The 16983-nt window shown below is 44.2% G+C and overlaps 1 protein-coding gene across 1 annotated transcript; it reads left to right on the forward strand.

The window, feature by feature from the left end:
* The first annotated feature begins 1309 nt into the window (after nt 1-1309).
* Nucleotides 1310-10375, forward strand: cfap53 (cilia and flagella associated protein 53). The gene is made up of 8 exons (XM_038280493.1): nt 1310-1471; nt 4447-4676; nt 4761-4934; nt 7283-7586; nt 7658-7876; nt 7948-8164; nt 8243-8345; nt 10090-10375. The coding sequence occupies exons 1-8, from the start codon at nt 1400-1402 to the stop codon at nt 10304-10306; spliced, it is 1536 nt and encodes a 511-aa protein (XP_038136421.1). The 5' UTR covers nt 1310-1399; the 3' UTR covers nt 10307-10375.
* Nucleotides 10376-16983: the final 6608 nt, after the last annotated feature.

A 16983-nucleotide genomic window follows, 5' to 3' on the forward strand; every position in this document is an offset into this window, starting at 1 on the left:
TCTGGGAGTGGTCCAAAGTCATGTTCTCTGATGAAAGAAAAATTTTGCATTTCCTTTGGAAATAAAAGGTCCCAGAGTCTGGAGGAAAAGAAGAGAGGCACTTCACCCACGTTGTTTGAAGTCCAGTGTAAAGTTTCCACAGTCAGTGATGGTTTGGGGTTGCCATGTCATCTGCGGGTTTGTTGGTCCATTGTGTTTTCTGAGGTCCAGGGGTCAAAAACGCAGCCACATACCAGGAAGTTTTTAGAGCACTTCATGCTTCCTGCAGCTGACCAAACTTTTTGGAGATGCAGATTTCATTTTCCAAACAGGGACTTGCACCTGCACACAGTCCCAAAGCTACCAGTACCTGGTTGAAGGACCATGGTATCCCTTTTTCTTAATTGGCCAGCAAACTCTCCTGACCTTAACCCCATAGAAAATCTATGGGGTATTGTGAAGAAGAAGATGCAATACACCAGACCCAACAATTCAGAAGAGCTAAAAGCAACTATTAGAGCAACCTGGGCTATCATAACACCTGAGCAGTGCCACAGACTGATCGACTCCATGCCACGCCGCATTGCTGCAGTAATACAGGCCAAAGGAGGCCCAACTAAATACTGAGTGCTGTACATGCTCATACTTTTCATGTTCATACTTTTCAGTTGGCCAACATTTCTATAAATCCTTTGTTTTTATTGGTCTTCAGTAATATTCTAATTTTCTGATATGATGAATTTGAGATTTTCATTTGTTGTCATTTGTAATCATCAAAATTAAACAAAATAAACATCTGAAATATATGAGTTTGTATGTAATGTATGAATATAATATACAAGTTTCACTTTTTAAATGGAATTACTGAAATCAATCTACTTTTTCATGATATTCTAATTTTATGACCAGCACCTGTATTTCTGTATTTATTTTTAAATATGGCAGAGTTGGTCCTCCATATATGACAGCCTGATGTTTAAGCAGTTTGCTGTTCAGAATAAATAAATAAGGTCATTATTGCAAAGGCAAATAAATAAAGAAACTAGTTAAAACAGATAAATACATTTAGGCTATGCGTCTGTGTATAATTAAATTTTTACCTACATTTATTTGTTTATTATATTTTGGGGGCAATTAATTGTATGTTTATTTATTTATTTATTGGGCATTTATTTATTTCTATTTTTATATTTAAATATGGTAAATATGGTAAACTTCCATTACTGCACAGCTTGATCTGATCATTTGAAAAATATCAGCTCTGTTGTTTATTTCAGTTTAATGACGTCTTGTGCCTCCGAGCGTCTGACGTCAGCTCGCTCTTGTTTTACCGTAACCATGGTAACCGGAGCTCGGTCCGTTGTGGGAACGGTTGAGTTGGGACTGAGAGTTAAAGCCAGAGAGAAGAGAAGCTGCGGAGATGCTGCTCAGCGGGAGGAGGAGGCCGAGATGTCGGGAGATTCCAGGCCCGACGCCGCATTCAGTGGCTGTGGTGAGAAACCTTCTTCTGTCCTCTCTGGGTGCTGGGAGCACCAAGATGGCGGCTGATACAGATACAGTTACGATCCTGGATGGTCCAAAAGCGAGCCCATATATATATTTATTTAATGTTTTCCTTTTGTTGAAAAATATTTATGTTTATAGACAGTTTAGAAACAGATACATTTTAGTGCATTACTTAGAAAGAGCTGAAACCGATGTTAACAGCAATTATCATAAAACCCTAGTTTATCCATCCATCATCCATCATCCATCCATCCATCCATCATCCATCCATCATCCATCCATCCATCCATCCATCCATCCATCCATCCATCCATCCATCCATCCATCCATCCATCCATCCATCCATCCATCATCCATCCAAAATCCATCCATCCATCCATCCATCCATCCATCCATCATCCATCATCCACCCATCCATCATCCATCCAACATCCATCCAACATCCATCCATCCATCCATCCATCCATCCATCCATCATCCATCCAACATCCATCCAACATCCATCCATCCATCCATCCCATCATCCATCCATCCATCCATCATCCATCCATCCATCATCCATCCAACATCCATCCAACATCCATCCATCCATCCATCCATCCATCCATCCATCATCCATCCAACATCCATCCAACATCCATCCATCCATCCATCATCCATCATCCATCCATCCATCATCCATCCATCCATCCATCCATCCATCCATCATCCATCCATCCATCATCCATCCATCCATCCATCCATCATCCATCCATCCATCCATCCATCATCCATCATCCATCCATCCATCCATCCATCATCCATCATCCATCCAAAATCCATCCATCCATCCATCATCCATCCATCCATCCATCCATCCATCCATCCATCCATCATCATCCATCCATCCATCCATCATCCATCCATCCATCCATCCATCCATCCATCCATCCATCATCCATCCATCCATCCATCCATCCATCCATCCATCCATCCATCCATCATCCATCATCCATCCAAAATCCATCCATCCATCCATCATCCATCCATCCATCCATCCATCCATCCATCCATCATCCATCCATCCATCATCCATCCAACATCCATCCATCCATCCATCCATCCATCCATCCATCATCCATCCAACATCCATCCAACATCCATCCATCCATCCATCCATCCATCCATCATCCATCCAACATCCATCCAACATCCATCCATCCATCCATCATCCATCATCCATCCATCCATCCATCCATCCATCCATCCATCCATCCATCCATCATCCATCCATCCATCCATCCATCCATCCATCATCCATCCATCCATCCATCCATCCATCCATCCATCCATCCATCATCCATCCATCCATCCATCCATCCATCCATCCATCCATCCATCATCCATCCATCCATCCATCCATCCATCATCCATCATCCATCCAAAATCCATCCATCCATCCATCCATCCATCCATCCATCCATCCATCCATCATCCATCCATCCATCATCCATCCATCCATTCATCCATCATCCATCCATCCATCCATCCATCCATCCATCCATCCATCCATCCATCCATCCATCCATCCATCCATCCATCATCCATCCATCCATCCATCCATCCATCATCCATCCATCCATCCATCCATCATCCATCCATCCATCCATCCATCCATCCATCCATCCATCCATCATCCATCATCCATCCAAAATCCATCCATCCATCCATCCATCCATCCATCATCCATCATCCATCCATCCATCATCCATCCAACATCCATCCAACATCCATCCATCCATCCATCCATCCATCATCCATCCAACATCCATCCAACATCCATCCATCCATCCATCATCCATCATCCATCCATCCATCCATCATCCATCCATCCATCATCCATCCAACATCCATCCAACATCCATCCATCCATCCATCCATCCATCCATCCATCCATCATCCATCCAACATCCATCCAACATCCATCCATCCATCCATCATCCATCATCCATCCATCCATCATCCATCCATCCATCCATCCATCCATCCATCCATCCATCCATCATCCATCCATCCATCATCCATCCATCCATCCATCCATCATCCATCCATCCATCCATCCATCATCCATCATCCATCCATCCATCCATCCATCATCCATCATCCATCCAAAATCCATCCATCCATCCATCATCCATCCATCCATCCATCCATCCATCCATCCATCCATCCATCATCCATCCATCCATCCATCATCCATCCATCCATCCATCCATCCATCCATCCATCATCCATCCATCCATCCATCCATCCATCCATCCATCCATCATCCATCATCCATCATCCATCCAAAATCCATCCATCCATCCACCATCCATCATCCATCATCCATCCAAAATCCATCCATCCATCCATCATCCATCCATCCATCATCCATCATCCATCATCCATCCAAAATCCATCCATCCATCCACCATCCATCATCCATCATCCATCCAAAATCCATCCATCCATCCATCATCCATCCATCCATCCATCCATCCATCCATCATCCATCCATCCATCATCCATCCAACATCCATCCATCCATCCATCCATCCATCCATCCATCATCCATCCAACATCCATCCAACATCCATCCATCCATCCATCCATCCATCCATCATCCATCCAACATCCATCCAACATCCATCCATCCATCCATCATCCATCATCCATCCATCCATCCATCCATCCATCCATCCATCCATCCATCCATCCATCCATCATCCATCATCCATCCATCCATCCATCCATCCATCCATCATCCATCCATCCATCCATCCATCCATCCATCCATCCATCCATCCATCCATCATCCATCATCCATCCATCCATCCATCCATCCATCCATCATCCATCCATCCATCCATCCATCCATCCATCCATCCATCCATCCATCCATCCATCTTTATTCTCCTGGATCGTCTCTCTCTTTCTCAGATAGCCAGGCAACCTTCATTCCAGTCTACACGCCACCTGATCCAGAAGAGACGGAGACAGCAGGAGACCAGAGGCCAGGTTCTGGAGTTATGCAGAGACCTTCAGAACTGTGACATGAAAGCCTCATGGCTGCAGAGCTCCGAGCGTCGCTTCATCAGAGGCGCCGTGGGGAGGCGGGTCCAGGCGGAGCTGCAGCATCATGAGGCCGACATCAGCGAGAGGAGACGGAGGTCTCAGATCTTGGTTACTCCACAGGAACCGGTGCTGTTCAGCTGGTTCGGTCCATGATGCATCCTCTGCTGTGTGTCCCTCAGGCTCAGGCAGCTGCTGGACAATGAGGAGAAGCAGCTCCTGCAGGAGCTGGAGGAGACCAAGGAGACGACGGAGGAGAGACATGCGAGGATGAGGGAGGAAGCGAAGGCCCTGAAGGAGAAGAGAGAGAGCGAGAGACAGCAGCTGGTTTCTGAGAAACTGGACCAGTTGTTCCAGTAAGAACCCAGAAAATCCCACAGAATCAAGTCGTTCCTCTCATCAGTCAGGAGTTATTCTCTAAAAGCAGCAGCGGACCGGGACCATCAAAGAGTTCTAGAGAGTTCTCTCTTCCAAAGGCCCGTTATCTGAAGGCCCCTGACCTGATGGTTCTGATAGCTGCCAAAGGTTTCCCTTCCCCAAAAGCGGTAATTTCAGACGCAGCGGATAGTCCCTTAGTCTGCAAACATTAGTGGAAGCAGGGGCGGATTTAGGAAATGTGGGGCCCTAGGCAAAGACAGGCAGGGGGCCCCTGAATAGAGAAGACAACACATCAAACAGCCCCATTCTCCAGATAGAGAAATGTTAATAGAATAGACATCCATTATCTGTTCTAGGTTGTGTCCCTCTCTTCTTGTCCCTTTTCTTCTTGTTTTCCTCTCTATGTTTTGTACTCAGCTGACTTTTCATGCTGTCTCTAAAGGAATGAAAGATTTTCTCCAAGCACTAAGCTCACTTAGCTGATTGCTCCTTCCTGTGTTTCCAAAAAGGCCAAAGTAAATAACCCAGTCCTTCTTTTCACTGTAGACAAGCCATGATCTGCTTATCTGTTCTCCATTTTTCATTTGGATGAAATAATAGCTGCATGAATCATGACAGCAGACAAGATAGAGGAGAGCAGGAGGCGGGGTTACCAATCTACTCGCTCTGGAGAGCAGAGTTCGCTGCTTTTAGATGTTGTCTCCAAAGTCTCCAGTAGCAGAAAAAATAGTTTTATGAGGCCCCCAAGAACTTGGGGCCCTTGGCAATAAGTTGCCTAGGCGATATTCAGAATTCAAACTTCTAAAAGTACTTTAAATATGAAATGGCCAGAAGTTCGATGGCAAATCCTCCCTCTTCAAGTTGGCGATCCAACGACCAACCCGTCCGTGGAGGATCAGGAATCAGAAAGGTGGAATAACTCTTTATTTCCACTTTTACCCGATGTATTCCAGCATCCAGCTGCCATGCACGTGGGCATTGTCAGTTTCACTATAGCTCTGGTGAATTTCAATGGTGAAGTCTTCTGGAAATCTTCAATAATTGTTGTTGATTGCAGATGTGTCTAGTAGTTCCCATTGATTTAGCTTGTAAAGCGGGGAGAATGGCGCTAGGCTTACCGCACCGTGACGTCACTGCTGGAAGATGGCAGGAGGGAGGGGCTACTATATTTGGGCAAAGATGGCCGCTCCCAGACTCAGTGATCGCAATGAAAATTATTATTTTGTTACTGTTTAATTTCACTGCGAACGTATTAGTTTTAGGATAAATAATGATCATTGATTATTCCTTGCTGAAGAGACTTTTCCTTTAATTAAAATACAGTAATCAAGTAAATATATTTTATTATTTTCCACCCCTGTAGCTTGTTAGCCTCGTGAGACCATCCTGATCTCGCGAGCTTTCAATGTTTCACTCGCAGATCAGTCTGGAGACTCTCCGTTAAAAAATTTTTGGAGCCGTTCACCAAACGAACGTCCAATCAGCGTTGGCTTTGAGGCGCAACAGTTCAGTCTAAAGAACATGGCGGCTTCAGCCGATGAAACTAGCGTTAGCGTGGCTATCAAGCAAGTTTTATGGGAATTACAGAGTATTTCTTCACTGAAAGAAGAGCAAAACACTGCTCTGGAGGCTTTTCTCAGAGGAAAAGATGTTTTTGCTCTTCTCCCGACTGGTTTCAGCAAGAGTTTGATCTATCAATTGGCTCCTCTTCGTCGTCGCTCTGTTAGTACGTCATATGCTTCGTTGATCTGATTGGTTTATTTGGCCCGTCTATCACCAACATAGGCTAATCAGCTAACCAGTATTTTCGCCCCTTCCCAAAATTACTTCAACGGAAGGTTTCCAGATGGATATGCGGAGCAAATCCATCTGGCGGAGTCAGGTTAGAACCTTGTGACCAATGGGAGGAACCAAACCCCCCACTTTGAGACCCGCTGCTGTAGACATAATCTGGCGACGCTGTCAAACCTTCAGCAGGCCCGTTCTCTACCTGCTAATGGTCCTGATACTTTCATCATCAGATGGATCCATTTTGAGGAAGTCCAGCTTGGTTCTGGAGTTTAGAACCTGCAGCGTCTATCAGAACTAATTCTGTTCTGGTCTTATCAGACAGAACTGCTCATCCTACTGGGTCCAACCTTTAGTTATTGAAGCGGTTCTGGGCTTCTTAGAATGGACCCTGTTCTGTAGGTCAGGTAGAACTTTTTCAAGGATGATTGTTCTGTTGATGGACTCACTGCCGACTCTTTTACCCAGAGGACATCTGGGTCCACTCAGCCTAAAGGCTCCCCAGGTTCTTCATGTTGGTTTTCTGCTCCGCCTCCAGGGAGCGATGCGAGGAGCTGCGCAGCATCCGGAGCCGGCGCCTCAAGCAGGAGTTGTGTCAGGATAATGCAGCTCTGGTGAGGAGGCAACAGGAGGAGCGGCGGTGGCTGCAGGAGGAGCAGCGGCTGTTCGACGAGCTGTGGGAGGCCGACTACCAGGCCAAGGGAGAACAGGAGAGCTTGAGAGTCCGACAGCGACAGCAGAAAGACGAGGAGCAGCTGCAGGAGCTGAGGGAGCAGATGAAGGCTGCAGAACAGAGGAGGCAGCAGGAGAAGGAGCTGAGGGAGGAGAAGCAACGACTTCTGGTAAGACCCGCCGCTTCACGCTCCTCCCGTGTTTCTATTTAAACTGACCTCCGTCCTGCGTTATCGTCCAGCTGCAGCAGGAGCAGACGAGGCTCCTCCAGGAGGAGCGGCAGCGGCAGCTGAAGCTGCAGCAGCAGCAGAACCGGCGCCGGCAGCTGGACCGAGACCTGAGGCTCAAAATGAAGCGCCTGGCGCAGGAGCAGCAGGAGGAGCTGCAGCTGGACTTGAAGATCCTGCAGCCGATCCAGAAGGAGGAGACTGAACAGAGGCAGGAGTCAGCTCAGAGGAAGGTAACCCGAACATCTGGAGAACATCTGCAGACGGTTCCGCTCCGGTCCGCTGACGCCCGGTTTGTGTTCAGGCGGAGCTGCAGGAGGAGCAGAAGCAGTACCTGAAGTACCTGTCTGAGGAGCTGGAGAGGCAGAGGAGAGAGGAGCAGGAGACGGAGCTGCTGCAGGAGGAGAAGCTGAAGGAGATCTGGATGAAACGGGAGGAGCAGAGCCGGCTGCAGAGAGAGGCCAGAGAGCGGCAGATGGAGGAGGTGATGGAGGCGCGCCGCCTGCAGATCCAGAGCAAACGTAAGACACCTTCACTGCATCACTGCAGAACATTCCTCCATGATGCTTCCTTCATATTTCCTTCTCTCTTCTCTACAGTGGATGCAAACCTGCAGAAACAGGAGCAGCTGGAGAAGGAGAAGGAGGAGATGGAGAGAGAGGCACAGGAGGCCAGCCTGCAGCAGGAGGAGGAGAGAAGAAGGTAACGGCCATGTTGGTTCTAATCAGAGAACAATATTCAGTCCAACACTTTAAATGAGACACATGGAGCTTCATCCGCCCCCAAAAATAAAACATTAAAAAACTGCATGAGTTGAGATCATCAACCTGACTTAAATAAAGTACAGTGGAATAGAAAAGAAATGAATACAATAGAATAATACTGAATTAAAACAAATAAAATCAAAGCAGATTTTAATTGCTTACAATAAAATAGAAAAGAATAGAATCGATAAAAATAATTAGGAACAGGAAGTCCACAGGATGTTCTCCAGACTTTTCTTGCTGCTCCAGCTCATCGGACGATCAATGGGCCAATGAGGGAGCTGTCCTCTGAGAACATCAGACGTTTGATGGACTGATGACTGGAAGTGCAGCTGCTGGTGTAGCAGAAAGAAAAGAGCTCAGTCTTAAGGTGAACCGTTGCTGATGGTCCTGGAATCAGAGGTCGGTTATTCCAGCTTTACACGCTACTTCCTGTCCGTCGGGATGTAGATCAGGAAGCAATCCTCCTACAGATGGATCCCATTAGTGGTTTACTGACTGTTGCTAAACTTCATGGTATTGCTGCAGCCAAAGGGCTCAGCATTATTAAAAACAAGAGGACTGAACACACAACCCTGAGGAACACCAACAAAATGAAGCAGACATGTTTTTACTGGATGAAATGCTGAAAGGTTGTCAGTAAAGACCTGATGTTGAATTAAAATCAGGCTGTTTCTCAATTCAATTTGAACGCGTGTACAGACTCGTGTCCTCGCCAAGTATGTTCCAGAGAAGAACACAGGAAAGTCTTGACAGGAAGAATGGGAGCATGCAGCATCTGGGTCAATTGGAACAGGAGCGTACTGATGACATCACCACACACTCGCACAGATAAAAATGACATTTTGCCAAATAAAACAAAAAATTTGCCCTCAGAGCCAGCGGTTTTTCACACGGGGCTATGGCGAGAGAGAGCTGCTGCAGACGGGCTTATGTTAGCCCGGGCTGTAGCAGACGGGCTTATGTTAGCCCGGGCTGTAGCAGACGGGCTTATGTTAGCCCGGGCTGTAGCAGACGGGCTAACGTTGGCCCTGACTGTTGCAGAAGGGCTAACGTTAGCCCTGGCTGTTGCAGAAGGGCTAACGTTAGCCCTGGCTGTTGCAGAAGGGCTAACGTTAGCCCTGGCTGCTGCAGACGGGCTAATGTTGGCCCTGGCTGTAGCAGACGGGCTTATGTTAGCCCGGGCTGTAGCAGACGGGCTAACGTTGGCCCTGACTGTTGCAGAAGGGCTAACGTTAGCCCTGGCTGTTGCAGAAGGGCTAACGTTAGCCCTGGCTGTTGCAGACGGGCTTATGTTAGCCCGGGCTGTAGCAGACGGGCTAACGTTGGCCCTGACTGTTGCAGAAGGGCTAACGTTAGCCCTGGCTGTTGCAGACGGGCTAATGTTGGCCCTGGAGTGCTCACCTAGAAGCTGCTGCTGCTGCAGTGCATGCTGGGACAGCTGTCAGTCTGGAGAATTGACAAGTCTGTTCTGATGCATGCTGGGTAAAAAGGGAGCTGCGGGAACAGGGACTTTGCCCGTCATTGGTCTGCTGTTTTTGTGATTTGGAACAGTTCTAGGGCTGAGGATGATGATGTTTAACGAGGACATGAGAACTCACAAGTACAAAGATTGAGAAACGGCCTCAATGTTTTCAGTCAGTCAGTTTCTTTCTCTTTGTAACTCCGCCCTCTCTGCACAGGCGCAGGCAGGCAGCAGCCGCGTATGAGGCAGACCTGCAAGCTCAGATGCAGCATCAGGAGCGTCTTCGCAGCGAGCAGCAGGCTGAGACCCTCAGAGAGCATCAGCATGAACTGATCCGGGAGCAGCTCTACAGAGACAAGAGAAACAGCCTCCTGGACAAAATGGATGGCAGCTGCCATCCTTTCAGACGGCTGAGGTCAGCAGAGATGAAATGAGGATCTCCAAGTTTTACCTAATAACTGAATCTGCAGAACAGACCTGTAATAAAACCTTATATAAGTCCACTCTGAGTCCCGCTCAGTTCTTCCAGGTTCAGATCTACAGCGTGTTTTAAATCTGGAGCTGGTAGGAGCTCAGGAGAAAATCAGTAAACCTGCAAGTTTTTTCCAGTTTTTATTTTCATTACACCGTCACAAGTACAGAGCAACAAGATGAACTCTGCATTTAACCCATCCTCTTAGGGAGCAGTAGGCTGCCATCATGCGGCACCCAGGGAGCAGTGTGGGGTTAAGGGAACCTCTGGATTCCAAGCTCTATGCCCTAAACACTAGGCTGCCACTAGTGAGGCGCTCCCAGACTCAGTGATGTCACCAAAAATAGTTTTAATTTTTCTACTGGATAACGCTAAATTCATTAAATCACAGCAAACATATTAGTTTTAGGTATAAATAATGATCCATTGATTATTCCTTGCTGACTGGACTTTTCCTTTAAAGACGCCGTCCAACGCAGATTCACATCTGGAGGAGATTTCTATGATGAGAGTCTGTAGTTCTGATTCATAAAGATCTAAATGATTCGTCTTCATGCAGATAGAGAGGCGGCCATGAGGCAGATGGAGGATTGGTGAACCTATCAGAGGATTTTAATCATTTAGGATTAAATGTTAAACAGATCATTTGAAGTTATACGTGTGTTTGACGGAGCTTCTGTTTGAGACTCAAGGTCTCTTTATGTTTATAACATATCCCTATGGAGAGATCCAAAATAATGAAAAAACAGTGTTCTAAAAATAAATATTTATTTATGGTGACTAGTATTTTAGAGAAATTTTAATTTCACTACCCTTTTTTTAATTTACATCTGTTAATAGAATTAAAACCTTAAATAAAAGGTCTACAGAGAAGAAGTTCTGGTGATTTTTCCCTCAGCTGGTCCGGATGGAGCTTTATTTACCTCCATTCAGGTTTGATCAGCCGCAGACTCCCGGTCCGGGCCACCAGGGGGCGCCAGAGGCTCTCAGGAAAATATTTATTTTTCTTTGACAAAATATATCTTTAACAAAGGTGTCAAAAGTATTCATGTTTATTCCTCCTATATAAATCGTACTCTTTAAAAACGCTTTTATAGAAGGTTTAGAATCAACTTCAGCTTTTTACTCCAGTAAAAGTGTAAAAGTAGCATTTTTAAAACAACCTAAAGTATAAAAGTAAAAGTAATTGAAGAAAAACTGTTAAGGACAGAATCTTTACTGCTCTACCCTATTAAATGAAAATTTTTCTACAATTCTGGATGATAACTTCCTTAGAGTTCATTTTCTTAGTTTTATAACTAATGGTAACATTTAACTTTGCATCATCTTGAAAAACGATTTATTTTGCTATATGGTGAGCAACAAGTTGGGGCAGCACCGAGTCCAACCACAGAGAAATTAATTGTCAGGATGAAACAAATAATTTGGATGGTTTTGTTTTTTAAACCAACAGCTCATAAAGAAAATGAACTTAAATGAGAAAAAAAAACAACTAACTAAATGTAAGGAGTACAAAGTAGAGATAATTGGAAAAAAAAGCAGTAGAGCAGAAAAGTAATTCCTCCAGTAAAGTATAGATGCCAATATTTCTACTTTAGTAAGAGAACAAACTATGTTTTAAACCAACAGCCCATAAAGAAAACTAACTTAAATGAAACAAAACTAACTAAATGTTAGGGGAGTAGAAAGTAAAGATAATTGGAAAAAAAGCAGTAGAGCAGAAAAATAATTCCTCCAGTAAAGTACAGATGCCAATATTTTTACTTAAGTAAGGAAACAAAGTATTTGGGCTTTCTTATTTAAAACCTCTGGTTTTTAATTATGGTTAAACCCAACTATAACCTAATAATAATAATTTAATGCTCCCTCTATCTCAGGATGGCTGAGTAACAAAAGATGTTTTTATGTTTTGCTCTAATATTGTGAGTCTAAACTGAACCTGGAGCCCTTTAACTGTGGACATGCATTTAAGATATTTCATGGTTTGTTTTAGTTTTATCAAGAACGGTGACAAAGTTTGTAATGAAACGGAAATATAACAAAACATTTTAAATTAAAGACATGCTAGTTAATATTCTTATGCTGTAATAATTGAAAAAAAACTTCTGAAGATGAATTTTCTTTCCATATTTTGTAAAATGATCTGTTAGTTTTCAAAGGTCGCAGATGTTTGCAGACGCCTATCCTCCATGACCACTAGATGTCGCTGGTTGCTTTAAAAGAGCAGAGCTGTTTCAGATCCAGACAGGCTGGCTGCTCTGGGATCATTTCTGCAGTTTCTTCATAATAACCTTTACTCTGACTGATTGGGTCTGTAGCCTGAGGGAGACCCGCACAGGTGAGTCAGCAGCTCAGACAGGTGAGCTGCATGATAACACTTCAGCTGACAGAGGAGATCCACAAAGCATGAGACTTTTACAGTGAAAGGGTGGTGACGTCAGATCAGCTGATAGAAACCTGTTCAACAGAACTCTTCATCACATCATCATCACTGATAGAGCCGGTTTGATGTGGTCTGGAACCAGCAAACATCATCTTTGTTCTCCTCTTATGGCTGGTGTTTGCGTCATGGACGCCTCAACACATCTGCGGGCACATGTAGAGGCCCAAACATCCAGAACCAGCCTGATTGGTCAGTTTATAGCCAGAGCGGGAATAAAACAACAAACAAACATATTTCTCTATAGTTATGCTGCTATAGGCTTAGACTGCTGGAGGACATAGGGATCCCTTTTTCATCATTCCGCTTCATTCTATCTCTATTCTCCCACTCTGCAGAATCTGTTAGTTCTACTCTCTCTGCTTTTATATCCTGGAGAGAAATATCAGCTGTGCTGTTGCCATCAACACCTTTGTTTCTAGATGTTGGAGCTTGGCCTGTTTTCCAGTGTAGTCCTGTTTCTCTGACTGGGACTAACTGGATGTGCTCTCTTCATCCTCTGACATGGGAGCTGGCTCGGAGCTCGTCTGCCTGGCTGTGTGTTTCCTGGACGGGGCCGCCTTTTACAGCTGATTTTTGTAACTATTCCTCTTTTTCTATGTCTGCTTCTGTCATGCTTAGTTGGAGGGATTGCCTTTGAGTCAATGAGTCGCTGCAATCAGCTGGTTTTCCTTAGATAGAGAACTTTGAGTCAATCTGACTGGATGATTTGGTTGAATTGTCTCTGTAAAGTGACTTGAAATGACGTGTTGTGAATTGGCGCTACATAAATAAATGGAATTGAATCATGAGTCGTAAATATGGTTTAAAAAATGTCATCAAATATGTCTGTGTCTGAACTTTTAAAATGTGAACAAAATTTGAGAAACTGTTCCACTCCTCTCCAGTTGGTGGCGATGATGCACCTGATAATGAACATGGTTCCCTGGATCAAAGGGACTTCTTCTCTGGTGAAGCTCTCCTGCTGCCATTATGGAGGAAGCTCTGCTCTGGTGGCACTGGGATTTCTCAGAAGGAGAAAAAAAATCTCTGTTATCCAGAAAACATTTCCCGATTCATCGCTTCAGTTTCCTGCATGCGGTGAGGCTCTGATGTTGCTTCTCTTTAGAGGAAACCTTTGGTCTGATTGGACAGGAATGAAATCTTGAAATGAATCACAGAATCCTGAGGAAACATCTAAAGAAGAAGCAGCAGTAAGGGTGAAGGCTGGCTTCATGGACCGTCCTGTGTCTGTGGAAGTGGGTGGATCTGCCTCCTGTGTCTGTGGCAGCGGGTGGATCCAACCACAGTGACGTGAGAAGGTTTGACTGATTCATTCACAGCTCTGTATGAACGGTCCGGCTGTCGATCCTTGTGTTGGGAAACTTTTCCAGGGAAAGTTTCACAACCATGTCAGCTCACCTGGAGACACAATAACAACAACAGTGGACTCAAAAAGGTTCTAACTGTTCTGAACTGGGTCCAAACGGGCCGGACTGCTGCTGCTGCAACAGAACCTGGATATAAACTCAGTTAACAGTGTGAGATCTGCAGAAAGTAGAGAATCATTGCTGGATTAAAAACTGGATGAAGACCAAAAGCATAATTTAGTGTTAAAACACTGAGCTGCTTTCATTAAAGCAGCATAAAACATTCTTTATATCAATCTGCCATTAGCTGTCTGGTTGCAAACAGAGTTTTCAACCCGCTGTTGTATGACTTGTTATTTATGCATTTTATATTTTGTTTTTGCTCAGTTTGTTTGTAGATAAAGTCCTTATATATATCCTAGTCCTTGTAAATTTACAATAAAAACAGAGTTACAATACTGAGCGTGTGAGCAGGGGGTAAACATGGAAGTAGCCTGCTGCCTACTAAATTAGTTGACGGATATTTCAGTAATTGTTTAATCACGATTAAACGGAATTGTTTCAGCCCTATTCGGAACATGTAGTGGATGAAAGTACCATTAGGCGAGGCAAGGCAGCTTTATTTGTATAGCACATTTCAGCAACAGGGCAATTCAAAGTGCTTTACATAAAATCTGTTAAAAAAATAAATAAAACACAGAAGAAAGAGTTAAAAATAAAAACAGAATAAAACACAAGAATAAAAATCACAGTGCAGTATAAGAGATTAAACAGTAAAGAAATGAACGCCATTTAGAGAAAGGCAACATCAAAAAGAAAAGGTCTTCAGCATTGATTTAAAAGAACTGAGAGTAGCAGCGGACCTGCAGGTTTCTGGGAGTTTATTCCAGATGTGAGGACCGTAGAAACTGAAAGCTGCTTCCCCCTGTTTAGTTCTGACCCTGGGAACAGAAAGGAGACCTGTCCCAGATGACCTTAGAGGTCTGGGGGGTCAGAAATGTGTTTAGGCCCTAAACCGTTTAGTGATTTATAAACTAGGAAAAGTTCTTTGAAATCAATTCTTTGAGACACAGGAAGCCAGTGTAAGGACTTCAGAACTGGAGTGATGTGATCCAGTCTCTTGGTCTTAGTGAGGACTCCAGCAGCAGCATTCTGAATCAGCTGCAGCTGCCTGATTTTTTTTTTTGGAGACCTGTAAAGACCCGGTTACAGTAGTCAAGTCTACTGAAGTCCTGTTTCCAAGTCCTGTTGACACATAAGTTCTTTAACCCTTGATATATTCTTAAGGTGATAATAGACTGACTTTGTAATTGTCTTTAAGATATACTAGGCAGTCGTCTAGGACTGTCTGCATATGTGGTTAATACTATTCCTTATTTGTGCACATTAATTGTGTTTTTGATAAAAATCCTTTGGCTAAAATGCCATCAGAACGCTGATAATATTAAGTGTGTCTCAGCCCCCCCCTTCAGTATCCACCATATTGGATCAGTCCATTTGCTGCATATGTTCAGAAAGGTCCAAACAGACAGCAGCAAACCATCTGAAAACAAACCATGCAAAGAGCAGTGTTGCCAACTTAGCGCTTTAGTCGCTATATTTAGCCACTTTTCAGACCCCTCTAGCACTTTGATTTCTAAAAAGCTCCTAGCGCCAAATCTAGAGACTTAAAGTACACCCAAAACATGATTAGCCTTAATTTTCTACTCACCCCCATGCTGAACAACACTCTGGAGTACTTTTTTGATATCTCAAATGCATCTGGAGATCTGGGAGGCTTCTTGCTGTCTGCTGACATTCAAATAATGGAGGTCTATGGCGCCCGAGGCAGAAAGGTCCATAAAAGTCCACAAAAAACGTGTCAATATTCCTCCATACTGCTCGTCCAATGTATTCCAAGTGTCCTGAGTGGGTAGCGTCCATAATTTACTCGAAACGAAGTCATTTAGAATGTTTTTAGAGCATAAACAGTAGTGTATAGGATTTCCTAAAAGCGCGTTCACGAGTCTACGGAAACCGCGGCAGACCAAACCAGATGAAAGTGCGCATTCAGCTCGGCAAAGAACTCATGCTCTTCCTCAACACTGAAGTCCGCAGAGCAGACGCTGAATGCGCACTTTCATCTGGTTTGGTCTGCCGCGGTTTCCGTAGACTCGTGAACGCGCTTTTAGGAAATCCTATACACTACTGTTTATGCTCTAAAAACATTCTAAATGACTTTGTTTCGAGTAAATTCTGGATGCTACCCACTCAGGACACTTGGAATACATTGGACGAGCAGTATGGAGGAATATTGACACGTTTTTTGTGGACTTTTATGGACCTTTCTGCCTCGGGCACCATAGACCTCCATTATTTGAATGTCAGCAGACAGCAAGAAGCCTCCCAGATCTCCAGATGCATTTGAGATATCAAAAAAGTACTCCAGAGTGTTGTTCAGCATGGGGGTGAGTAGAAAATGAAGGCTAATCATGTTTTGGGTGTACTATTCCTTTAAGGTTCTTTGCTCAGAGACCCAGAGTGGCAGTCTGTTGGAGTGGGGCTGGAACTCAGAACCTCAGGATTCCGAGCTCTATGCCGTAACCACTAGGCCGCGACTCCCATTATGCCCAGTGTTCTGTCTGATGAACAAACCCATAGTCAATACCCGTGTATCCCTTTAGTTTTTACCTTTATTTTTGTATGACAAATAAACTTTAAGCTACTTAAACGGGCGTGTATCCCTTTAGTTATGTACAAAAAATCTATTTAATGACTTAATTTTTGGTGTTTTTTTAAGCAATCTTCAATTGTTTGTTTTTTTTGTACATGACTAAAAGGATAAATGCCCATTGAAGTTGTTTAAAATCT

Source organism: Cyprinodon tularosa, unplaced genomic scaffold, assembly GCF_016077235.1.
Source record: "Cyprinodon tularosa strain WSP-4 unplaced genomic scaffold, ASM1607723v1 ctg1028, whole genome shotgun sequence".
Taxonomy (NCBI): Eukaryota; Metazoa; Chordata; class Actinopteri; order Cyprinodontiformes; family Cyprinodontidae; genus Cyprinodon; species Cyprinodon tularosa.

What these genes read in the sequence shown, in the direction of transcription:
- cfap53 (XM_038280493.1), top strand. Translation starts at nt 1,400, where the DNA reads ATGCTGCTCAGCGGGAGGAGGAGGCCGAGATGTCGGGAGATTCCAGGC. An exon ending in ATCAGCGAGAGGAGACGGAG is followed by an intron (nt 4,677 to 4,760) that starts GTCTCAGATCTT and finishes TGTGTCCCTCAG; the next exon opens with GCTCAGGCAGCTGCTGGACA. An exon ending in AGGAGTCAGCTCAGAGGAAG is followed by an intron (nt 7,877 to 7,947) that starts GTAACCCGAACA and finishes GTTTGTGTTCAG; the next exon opens with GCGGAGCTGCAGGAGGAGCA.